This window comes from Papaver somniferum, unplaced genomic scaffold (genome assembly GCF_003573695.1).
Source record: "Papaver somniferum cultivar HN1 unplaced genomic scaffold, ASM357369v1 unplaced-scaffold_148, whole genome shotgun sequence".
NCBI lineage: Eukaryota > Viridiplantae > Streptophyta > Magnoliopsida > Ranunculales > Papaveraceae > Papaver > Papaver somniferum.
Window position 1 is genome coordinate 2,102,610 of NW_020624154.1, and position 11,832 is coordinate 2,114,441.

Here is an 11,832-nt window from a genome sequence, read left to right on the forward strand (position 1 = left end):
ATTTACGTGTTCACACTACTGAAACAAAACCAATGCATACTGATGAATCTATTTTTTATCTTATGCTCATTTAATTCCATTCTAACAAAGAAAACTTGAAAGCAGAAGAAAAAAGAACAAAAAAATAAATAAAAATGAATCATTCACGAAGGAGCTTTGGGCAAAGACCAAATGTATTACTTTGACGCCTTTTACCGATTTAATCAAATTCATTACTTGTAGAGCAATGCTGTCCCACGCAGCTGCGCGGGGCAACTTAATTAATCAAACAGGTTCTTAGCCATGAGATTGTATCTGCAGCCATTGAATTAGATTTGATTCATTTTTTTAATTGAATTACAGCTGGCGAAGTTGTTGTATTAAAAATAGCTCCTTTGATTTGCTTTTAATTCAACTTACGTCCTTTAAAAAGGTATTTCGGGCATCACATTCTTAACCTTTCCACATCCCATGATCTTTCTCTTCTACCAAAAATGGAGGTCTGTAATTTTACCACTGCCACCACTAATAAGACGGAGTACTCACAAGTCACAAGAATACAATCCGTGGTACATACAATCAATTTTTTTTAGCCGGTCGACGATTAATAGTTTCTTAAAGTTTAGGCTTAAATCTATCCTAGATTCTTAGTTACTACTTGTAGTTTTTAAGTTTTTCTTTGATTTTTCAAGTATCCATGATTGATGGTTTATGTTCTTGTTTTGTCGTTCATTCTTTTAGTTGCTTGAAATTGACATTCTTGAATAAGTGGCTCTGTTATTGAACCCCTGTGTTGAAAATGGCTAAACTTTATTTGTGGGTTTTACTCTTTAAGAGAAATAAAATTACTCTGTCCGTTTTTTATTTTCCTTCGATTTTTTTTCCTTTTTTTTGTATGTTGAATAGGTTTTGAGAATTCAATACCAATTCCTTGACGATTCAGGGTTCAATAATTAAGTTCCATTTATTTCTTTGATTTAAGGTTTATGAATTAATTTGGGGATTTTTTGTTTGTTTGCTTGATTGATTAGGCGGAGATGATAATGAAAAAGAAAGGGTTAATCCAAGAAAGACTGCTACTGTTACTGTTGTCTGTTGTTGAATTGGTATGAAAAAGAGAAGAAGATGGGCGATTGCTAATGGTGGTGGTGAAAGATAACTTCTCGGTTTTTGTTTAATGAGGAAGTCCTTGTAAATGAAACATAGAAAACTGCAGGGATTACTTTGACTTAGTTAAATGAAAATAGAGGACTTATTTGCAATAATATCACTGATACAGCTGTAGTTTCATCTCAATGGCTGAAAATATATGCATATTATCATCCAAGGGTTTTAACCCTGCTAGCTTATTGAGCCATCCCACACAGCTGCGTGGGATAGCGTTGCTCTTACTTGTATGCAACATACAAAAGTAATGGATTCATGCTTCAAAAAAAACAAAAAACAAAACAAAAGTAATGGATTGTTTGAGCATTTGGGGTGAAAATGGAAGAAATTGGGGACATTACTTTTGGGAATTTGGGCGATTTTTTCACTGACCGCTCTGGGCAATAGAAATAAATGGAAAACACAAATGTCCTTTTTCATAAATTTCATTTCCTTTTGGGTTCAACAAGAACTTTGACTAACACGGGAGGTTCACCAAGTCAATACTAACCTTACTACAGTCAGATTTGGGACAATACGTGGCACAATCTGAATGATGAAAAGCGTAATGATTCTGGCAGTGGTCAGTATTAACTTGGTCTGGTTTGATTGTCCTAAATCCGGTCCATGTTAGTTGTTCAAGTCAATACTCTAGTCATGTGGTCTTTCCCCAAAGCCGCCTTCGTTATTACATATAATATATCATCTGACGATGAAAACAACAGTACAGAGTCACACACATCAAAGTATGTATACACGAATACGACCCACCAATCCCTTTGTCCCTGGAGTGTATTATAAGTCTTATCGAAGTCTTATATACTCTATAAGACTATAACCACTAATTTCTCTGCTTCAACTTGTTACATAAATGCACTTGAGAACTAAAGTCCAGAGAGGAAAAAGAAAATTTAGCGAGAGCAAGTATGAACATGCGAAACTTCTTCTTCGTGTCATTTCTGTTACTAGTTTCACTTCACAATCTCCAAGCTCAACTTGCACCAAACACCGCAGGTTATGCATGTACGCCAACCCCATTAACATATCCATGTCAAACTTATGTTCATTACAGAGCTCAATCTCCAAATTTTCTAGACCTGGCAAACATTTCTGATCTTTTTTCACTGAGTAGACTTATGATCACAAAACCAAGTAACATTTCATCTCCAAGTTCTCCTCTTTTACCCCAACAATCTCTTTTGATCCCTATAACCTGTTCTTGTAATTCAGATTTCAATATATCTTTTGCTAATCTTACTTACACAATCCATGGAGGCGATACTTTTTACTTGGTCTCTTCCAATCATTTCCAAAACCTCACTACTTATCAGTCCGTTCAAATTGTTAACCCTAAACTTATACCAACTAAACTCGATATCGGTGATCAAGTAATTTTCCCAATCTTTTGTAAATGTCCAAATAAAACCAGCACAGAGACTCATCAAACAAATTTTCTCATCAGTTATGTTTTTCAACCTTCTGATAATTTATCTGCAATTGCAACAAAATTTGAATCAAATCTAAAATCATTGGTAGAAATCAATGGAGGAAAAGAAAATTTCAGTCCTTATGAAACAATTTTCGTTCCAGTTTCTAAACTACCAATTTTCCAACAACCTACTGGTATTTCTCCTGTTTCACAACCTACTGGTATTTCTCCTGTTTCTGATAATCCAAGAAGTAGTGTGAGAAAAGGAGCTGTTGTTGGATTATCAATTGGATTAGGAATAACAGTTTTTATGTTAATTCTATTGATTTCGATTATGGGTTTTAGATTTTACAAAGAAAAGAATGAAGATAAGGAAGCGAACGGGTATCAGTTTGGGAAAGGGAAATCATTTGATGAAGAGAATTTAATGGCTGATGTATCAGATTGTTTGGATAAGTATAGAGTTTATGGAATTCAAGATTTGAAAGAAGCAACTGCTGGGTTCTCTCAAAGTTCTTTGATTCATGGGTCTGTGTTCAAAGGATGCATTGGTGGAGAATTCTATGCCATCAAAAGGATGAAATGGAATGCTTGTGAAGAGCTCAAGATCTTACATAAGGTAAAACTTATTTTATTACTACTTTTTTTTGTTAATAATTTTGTGTATTAGACTTGTTATTTAGATTAGTTAGTTTAATAATCAAGTTTGTCGATAGAAGCAAATCCAGCAGGATAATACTTATTAGATTTGATTAAAGAAGCCTAGAAAAATTAGTCAAGTATTATGGGAAGTTGTTCATTATACCTTAGATTAGAAATATACTACCAGAGCACTTTAATCTAGCTCTTGGTACATACATGGGAGCCTGTGTTTTCACCATGGTGTGTGCATATTTATCCACAAGGAAGGAAATGTTCATAAGAAGTGAATCATAACTAATTGAAATGGGTGCTTCCTCTGCCTATTAGTGGAGCTGAAACTCCATGACATGTACATAACTGGGCATATTTAGTAGAAACTGAAATAATTGGTCCTCAAACTCACGTCGTATCCTTCGTCCCATTAGCAGACGGTCAATTTCGAATTTCTTTTTTGATATTTAAATCCTGTACCAATGAGTCCATTTTGTCCGGCTAGAGTACTAGCTAGACCCTTGGAACACAGCATCAAGAAAACTGTGGACTAGTATCCTTAGAATATGCTTTGAGTTGATGGAGGGAGGTCAGTCAATCAAAAGGCATGAAAATGGTGATTTCATAGGCAAGAAAATAGGCCAGGTTAAGATGGATTAAGACTGTTCCATTTCATGATAACTGTGATTTTTCAAAAGCTTTACGTAGGGACTCAATTACATTTGACTCATTCATATGCAAATGTCTCATTCTAATACTAAGTAAATGTTAAGATTAGGTGAAATGAACACTTTCCATCTTATTCTGACGGAGTGTTTTTATTTGGAAATATATTTCTATATTGGTTAAGTCGCGGTCAAGAGTAGTAGTAGTTAGCTTGAACTGTTGGAATAAACAAAAACCAAGAAATAATTGGTATTCCGTAGTTTTGTCTCATTACGTGTTATTTGTCTCTGATTAAGATTCTTTTTTTCCTTGGGTGATATGTTTTTCTGTTCGGAAGCAAAAAAAGGTCTCAATATGTTTAGATATTTAGAATGCATTGAACTATAGATTAGAGAATTGAGCGTAAGCACAGTGAACCTTTTGTACTTTGGTTATACATGTTAAACAACAAATGGAATTTAACCTTTAGGCTCAAAGGTTTTGCTGCATTATCTTCTTGCTTGAGCTCGAATTTTATAGAAGCTCAATCGACACATAAATGAGTCAGGCTCCTTGTTTTTAGGCCGTTAGAATGACATAAACAGATCAGTGTTAGTAGGTACCAGATCCTTCCCTTTTGACTTATAGGCTTCACTGATGTATTTTGATTGAACTTTGTTCCGCAGTTCATCTATACTAAGCCAGCTTCTTGGCCTGTCTTTGCAATTGTTTGGGTGATAACTACTATCTGCTTGTTAATGTTTAATGGTGTTGTCTGAATTTTTTTTTTTTTTCTGAATACAGGTAAACCATGGGAATTTGGTGAAGCTTGAGGGTTTCTGTATAGATCCTCAGGACGACAACTGTTATCTCATATATGAGTTCGTCGATAATGGGTCTCTTCATTCATGGCTTCACGAGGAATCTAATGGCGTTTCAAAAAAGAAACTTGATTGGAAAACAAGGTTAAGAATCGCCATCGATGTTGCAAACGGTCTCCAGTATATCCATGAGCACACTAGGCCGACAGTAGTACATAAAGACATAAAGACTAGCAACATTCTATTAGACGGAAATATGAGAGCCAAGATTGCTAACTTTGGTCTTGCTAAATCTGGCTGTAATGCCATCACTATGAACATTGTTGGAACCCAAGGTTATATTGCCCCAGAATATCTAGAAGACGGAATTGTAACAACAAAAATGGATGTTTTCGCATTTGGGGTGGTTTTACTTGAGATTATTTCAGGCAAGGAAGCTATTGATGAAGCAGGGAAGGTCTTATGGACCGATGCACATACACTTTTAGAAGGAAAAGAAGACGAGAAACATGAGAGGTTAAAGAGATGGATGGATTTGGCTCTTGTTAACGGGGAATCTTGCATGTTAGAGAGCATCACGAACGTAATTGCAGTTGCAGCTGCTTGTTTGCAACGAGAAGCTTCTCGAAGGCCGAGTATGTTAGAAGTTGTTTATACACTTTCTAAGAGTGATGACTTGTATGTAGATTTCTCAGAGGACGGATTATCTGTAACCCCAGTTTTAGCTAGATGAGACTGAAAAGTTATACTCTCTTTGTTTTTTGGAAAACAGTTATTATCACTTTTCCAATTTGACCTATTTTTAGGCTACAATGAAACCTCTATAATTTTTTATTTAAAGAAATTTTATGAAATTTCGACACCCACAACTTGAGACATCTATATCTAGCGAATGGGGAATTCTAAAACCTCCTCAACTATTTATAGTGCATTTGGATACAAAACTGCTTCTAACTTCTACTTCTCCAAAAATAGAAGTTAGAAGCAATACTGTTTAATTAGCTTCACAAAACTGGAAACTGGTATTCTTGTGGAAGACTTATTGACTGGATTCATGAGGAGATCATTAACTCTGTTTTTTTGGGTAGAGATTGTAGAGTGTCTGAATACATTGATGAGCATGGTTGGCGTCTCCCTCATTCTGAAGATCCCTTCATTGATCAGATTGGGAGTATTTGTGTGGATCCTTCTGTGGAGGATCAGGTAATTTGGTCTGCCAGTTCCCCTGGCAGGTATACAGTCAAGGATACTTACAAAGCCTTAATGAATTCTAATGAGTCTCCTTTCTGGACTAACTTGGTTTGGTTCAAACTCCATATCCCCAAGCAGTCTTTTATTACTTGGATTGCTTTGAATTCTAGACTTAAGACTAAAAGTAGGCTTATTAGATGGGGGTTGGATAAGTCTCCTCTGTGTGTGCTTTGTAATCAAGGAATAGAAGATGAAGATCATTTGTTTCATCATTGTCTCTTCTCTTCTCAGATTTGGCAGGGGCTTTTTATTAAAATGGGCTATGTGACAGGGCAGAGGTCTACCTGGGCAGAGGAAATTAAATGGTGCAGTTCTATTTTTGTGGGCTCTTCTATCATTTTAACTATGAGGAAACTCACCTTCAACAATTTTGTTTATCATATCTGGAAGGAGCGTAATGCTAGGGTTTTCAGGAATCAAAATCAGTATGCTGATCAGGTTAGTTGGTTAATTGTAGAGGATGTTAAACTGAAACTTGTTGCACATAACATTACTGTTGAGGATACCCCCTATTCTAGACAATTCTTTCATAACTGGAATGTGTCTTGTTTCTTTAAGCTTAAAACTGAATTGAGGTGTTGGTGGAAGGGACCTGAAGATGGTGTCGTTATGATTAACTCTGATGGCTCTTTGGGAGATGGTTTAGGGAGGTTTGGAGCTATCATTAGAAATGTTGGGGGTGTCTGTTTGGTCACTGTGTCTGGTTCTTGCACTGTTATATCTGTGCTGGGTCATGAGTTACAAGGGGTTGAGATTGGACTTATGGATGCTATTGCGAATGGGTTTAGAAGAGCTCAGTTGGGACTGGACTCTATGGATGCAATTGTCCTTCTAAATAGTGAAAATCCTGACCCTCCATGGGATGTCATTTATATTTGGAGACATATTGTAAAGCTTAGGCAACAATTTGATTGGATAAAGATGGAGCACATTTATCGTGAGACTAATAGAGCTGCAGATTGGCTAGCAGGAATTTATCCTCCTTCTGGTTGTCAGGTGTTGGATTGACATAGTTTGGGTGATGAATTTGCAAGTATCATTGAGGATGACAAAAATCATAAGGTGTACTATCGACTTTAGTTTGTTACCTCTGTTGGGGTTGAGGTTTTTTCTTGTTTGATTTTTTTCTTGTTTTTTTGTTTTTTTTTTCTTTCTGTGGGCCAGGGCCCTTAAGCCCTGCTGATTGTGTCAAAATTAAAAAGAAAAAAAAAACTTTTCGACTTCGTTGCTTTCTGTGCTCTATTAGGGTCACACAGATTTTTGGTTTTTTCGGTTTTCTTTCTTGGACTGATACCTATGAAACTGAAAAAGTAGGGCTTTCCCACAGTCCCACCTGCTCTCCTTCCTCCCTTATCACGAGAAAGATGACTTTGGAACTTTTGACTCCAAGAGAGCAAAATATTGTGCGATTCAAAGTCTACAACACTACAGTCCAGTGGGTATGTGCTCTCAAACCGAATTTCATTCTTTTTTTTTTTTTGAAAATAAGCAGATATATTACTGCAAAGAAGACTAATCTGTAGATTCAGACTCATTTGGAATCAACTCTGATTGAGTCGTCCGTCCGATGACTGAATCTATGTGATTAGTTTCTTCAAGAAAAGTTACATAATTGGAGTTCATATTACAGATCTCTTGAGCTTTGACAGTGTCAAAAGATATTGTAGGAATTAAAAACAAAGGAACTTCAGTAAAACTAGTAGGCTGCTGAGAAGAATTTCTCCCTTTTTTTGCTAGCAAGTCTGCTGCTTTGTTGGCTCTTCTGTCCACAAAATGAAATCCCCCAAAAGAAGTTAGTTTGTATGCCAACCTCTTAACTTCATCTATAATTACTACACATTGCCATTTGATTGAGTTATGTGTGCCTTGTAAGTACTTGATAGTATTTTGATTATCTCCTTCTATGACCAGATTCTGCAGTTTGTTTGTGATGGCCCATTGTGTAGTCTGCAGCAAAGCTACCGCTTACGCTTCTTCTGCGGATTCAGTCCTGCAGCTACCCATTCCTGCTCCCTTGAAAGTACCTGTCCAATTACGTAAAATGAAACCCCAGCCTGCATTAGTTTTAGCAGATATCCACGAAGCGTCGCAGTTTAATTTGTAAAAGTTTCTCATTGGGAATGTCCAATATGGATGAGATTGTGTTCTGATGCTATTATGAAATGAAAATGAGGAGAGTGTAAGTGGATTCCAGTACTCATAGTGTCGTAGAATGTCAAGAGCTAATTTTTTCGGTGTTCTACTTTTGTTTTCAAACACTCTAAGGCACTGCTCTTTCCAAATAAACCAACATTTGGTGGCTGCTAAAGCCATGGATATGGAGTTCAGTTCTCCTTTCATCCATTCATTGTACATGTCTAAGAATGTAGTATTTGTAGAGTAATGGTAAGAAATTACTCCCTGTGACGGCATTGGATGTAGCTTCCATACAAAGTTTGCATAACCACATTTAAAAAATAAATGAAAGGTTGATTCTTCTTGTTGTTGACATAAGACACATTTCCTCTCCTCATCTTGAAACCCTAGCTTCTGTTTTGTAGGTAATGTATCTTGTAAATACTTCCAAGTAAAAAGATTGATTCTTTGTGATGTGTTCATGCTCCGTAATTGTTTCCAAAATTTACTTGTTTCCTTTGAAGTTTAGTCAGACAAATTTTGAAGCTTGGCATACAGAGATTTTACAGTGAATTCTCTATTGGTGGTAAGCAGCCATCTAATTTTATCCCTTTTCAATGTTCCTGCCTCAGTTAAGAAGAGCTTAATATTCAAGATTTCTTTGACTAGTATTGTGTCAAACATAGAGTTTAACAATGTGATATTCCACTTCTTTGTTTCACAGTCGATTAACTGTGATACAGGTGTTATATTTTGGTTACCATCAGGGAAAGAGTTCGCAAGAGTCTCTTCCCTATTAGGTAGACATTTATCTTCCCATATATTTATGGAGGTACCATCACCAACCTCCCATATGCTATATTTTTTGATGTGTTCAATTCCCTGCATTATGCATTTCCACACCCAAGAAGCTTGTGATTTCTTCTTGGAGTGAAGTGCTCCTGTTTTTTTAAAGTATTTCCCTTTCAAGATTTGTGCCTATAAGTCATCAGGATGACTTACCAGTCTCCAAGAAATTTTGCTTATCATTGCTTGGTTAACCTTATTTTCTTCTTTGAAACCTAGCCCTCCCTGGCTTACTGGTTTGCAAAGAAAGTCGAAAGATTTGATATAGATACCTTTAGAGTTGGAGTGTTTCCCCCACCAGAAGTCTTTTTGGATGTCGTTTATTCTCTTTGTATTTTTTTTGGGCAACACAAAACAACCCATGCTAAAAACAGACATGCTAGACAGTACAAATTTGTTAAGCACTATTTTGCTAGGCTGAGATAAAGATTTTCCTAGCCAAGTCTTGATCATTTGTTCCATATTTTCAATGATGCTATCAAAAGCTTTTAACTTAGATTTATCTATAAACAGTGGTACCCCTAAGTGTGTATCCTTTATGTTAATTTTTTTTTTGTTTTCATAAGTCTAGAGATAATCCCTTGATGTTTATTATGTACCTTTTTGCTAAAAAACATGTCTGATTTAGAAAAATTAATGACTTGTCCTAATGCTTTACTGAAGATGTTGATAGCATCCAACATATTTTTACAACTACCTAAGTCTGCCTTAGTAAACATGAGAAGATCATCAACGAAAAATAATTGTCATATAGGTGTCGATTTTGGTGTTAATTTTATTCCTTGTACTGTTTTAACAGTTTCTAGAGAATCCAAAAGCCGTTAACGTTTTTATCAAAAAGTTCCAGTTAACCCTATCAAAAGCCTTCGACATATCGATTTTCAGGCCTATGTTCCCAGTTTTCTTTTTGCTCTTTTTCATGGAATGCACAACTTCATGAGCAACAATGATGTTGTCGGAAATCTGCCTAGAAGAAAGAAAGGCAGATTGCAGAGGTGAAATGATTTTTTCCATGATTTTTTTGAATCTGTTTGCCATTAGCTTAGAAATTACCTTGTAAGGAGTATTGCATAATCCAATAGGCCTAAAGTCGGATGGATTTTTAGGGTTCTTAATTTTTGGAATGAGAAATAAGAATGTATTGTTTAGGTTTTGGTTAAGTTTTCTAGTCTTGAAAACGTCCTGAATAACCGCCACCAGCTGAGGGCCAACTGTTTCCCAGTTATGTTTAAAGAAACTAGCAGGAAACCCATCAAGCTCTGGTGCTTTATTGAAGTTCAGTTCTTTAACTACATCCCAAATCTCCTCTGATGAGGGAATTTTTATTAGTGTTTTGTTTTTTTCTAAAGATATGCTAGGCTTTAAGTGGGAGAAAATTTCAGTTTCAGAATTCAAAGAGGTTTCATTAAAAAGATCAGAGAAATATGATGTTAATACTTCTTCAATTTCAGTTCTAGAGGAGACTACATTGTTTTGACTATCCTGAATACAGTCTATATTATTTCTCTTTCTTTTTTTCAGAGTTGTGACATGAAAGAATTTTGTGTTTCTTTCCCCTAAAGCTATAGTATTGTTTCTAGATTGCTGTTTAGCAATCTCTTCTTGTGTGTCATACAAAGTTTCCAGTTCTATAAGTTTTTTTGTAAATCAATCTAATGTTAGAGTCACCATGATTTTTAGCCTCCAAGTTTTCTATTATCTTTAGGAGGTTTTTAATTTTTTTTGTTTGGCTTTCCAAACACATCTCGTTTCCAAATGCCTAAATTTTCTCTTAGAGCTGTAATATTATTTAAGAGATCTATATCTGGATTAATTGTTATTTCCTGATTCCAAGAGTTCTTTATGACCTGTAAGCATGAATCCTCCTTTAGCCAAGTATCATAGAATTTAAATGTTGGACTTAAGTGTACCTGATTGGATTTTATGGATAGACATATAGGTCCATGATCAGAACCTATAGCCACCAAATTTTGAAGAGATGCTTCATGGAATTCAATATTCCATTCTGCATTTGCCATAGCTCTATCAAGCCTCTGTTTAATATTAGTTGTGCCCTCCCTTTTGTTATTCCAGGTAAAAATGTTTCCCTTAAATCCTAAATCTTCCAATCCAGTTCTTTGAATTAGATTCAAGACTGGTTCCACCTTTTTCCTATTGAAGGAAAGACTCCCTTGTTTTTCCTCACTGTTAAAAATTATGTTTAGGTCTCCTATTACTAAACAAGGCATCTTAATGAGGTTAACCCTTTGAGCTATGTCTTCTAAGTAACCCATAACTCCTAATTTATTCTCATGTTTAGGTGCTCCATAAAAACAAGTAAGTAACCACTCTTGTGAGTGAAAATTGTTTTTAACAATGATGTTAATCATGTTGGTTCCACCTATTTGCCACCCACACTTTTCCTGTTTACCACCCTCATTAATTGCCACCCCCACTTAAATTTTCTGGTATATCCTAAATACCACTTCTTGACTTTTGTTTTCCACCCAATAATAAAACAACCCCAATAACAACATTTTTAAAACCCTAAAATACAAATTAATCTCCATCTCTCCGGCCTACAACCACCTTCACTCAATAATTGGCTCGATTTTGAACGACTACTGCATTTAGAAAAATAAAATCAGATTTCCTAATCTGTCAATGAATGAACAGTTCAGTTGGTGATTACTGAACTATTATCGTCAGATGTAGTGGCCAATCTAGGAACGAGTTGAAGAAAAAAGAATACTGTTTTTTTGGTCGTTCAATTTCGGCCGACTGAGTTATCTTGCTTGTCTGCATGAATGATGTTTATATATGTGTGAAAGTAAGTAGCTCTTAAAGAATAATACGTCTACTATGTAAAAAAACAAAGAAAAAAGATGGAATATATATCCACTATATGACCCATTCCTCCACAATTTGAGAAGTGTGAAGGAAATAAAGATGGTTTACTTCCTCGATGATAGTGAAACCACCAGTTTT

General features: G+C 35.6%; 1 protein-coding gene across 1 annotated transcript; it reads left to right on the forward strand.

Annotated features, from left to right (window-relative positions):
* The first annotated feature begins 1,954 nt into the window (after positions 1-1,954).
* LOC113335469 (serine/threonine receptor-like kinase NFP) lies at positions 1,955-5,515 on the forward strand. Its single transcript, XM_026581510.1, has 2 exons — positions 1,955-3,173; positions 4,637-5,515. Exons 1-2 carry the CDS (start codon positions 2,052-2,054, stop codon positions 5,384-5,386), a joined length of 1,872 nt encoding a protein of 623 aa, XP_026437295.1. The 5' UTR covers positions 1,955-2,051; the 3' UTR covers positions 5,387-5,515.
* Positions 5,516-11,832: the final 6,317 nt, after the last annotated feature.

Bases quoted from the DNA above. Each gene is read 5' to 3' on its own strand.
- LOC113335469 (XM_026581510.1), top strand. From the start codon at position 2,052: ATGAACATGCGAAACTTCTTCTTCGTGTCATTTCTGTTACTAGTTTCA. The intron at 3,174-4,636 runs GTAAAACTTATT...TTCTGAATACAG, and splicing joins AGCTCAAGATCTTACATAAG to GTAAACCATGGGAATTTGGT.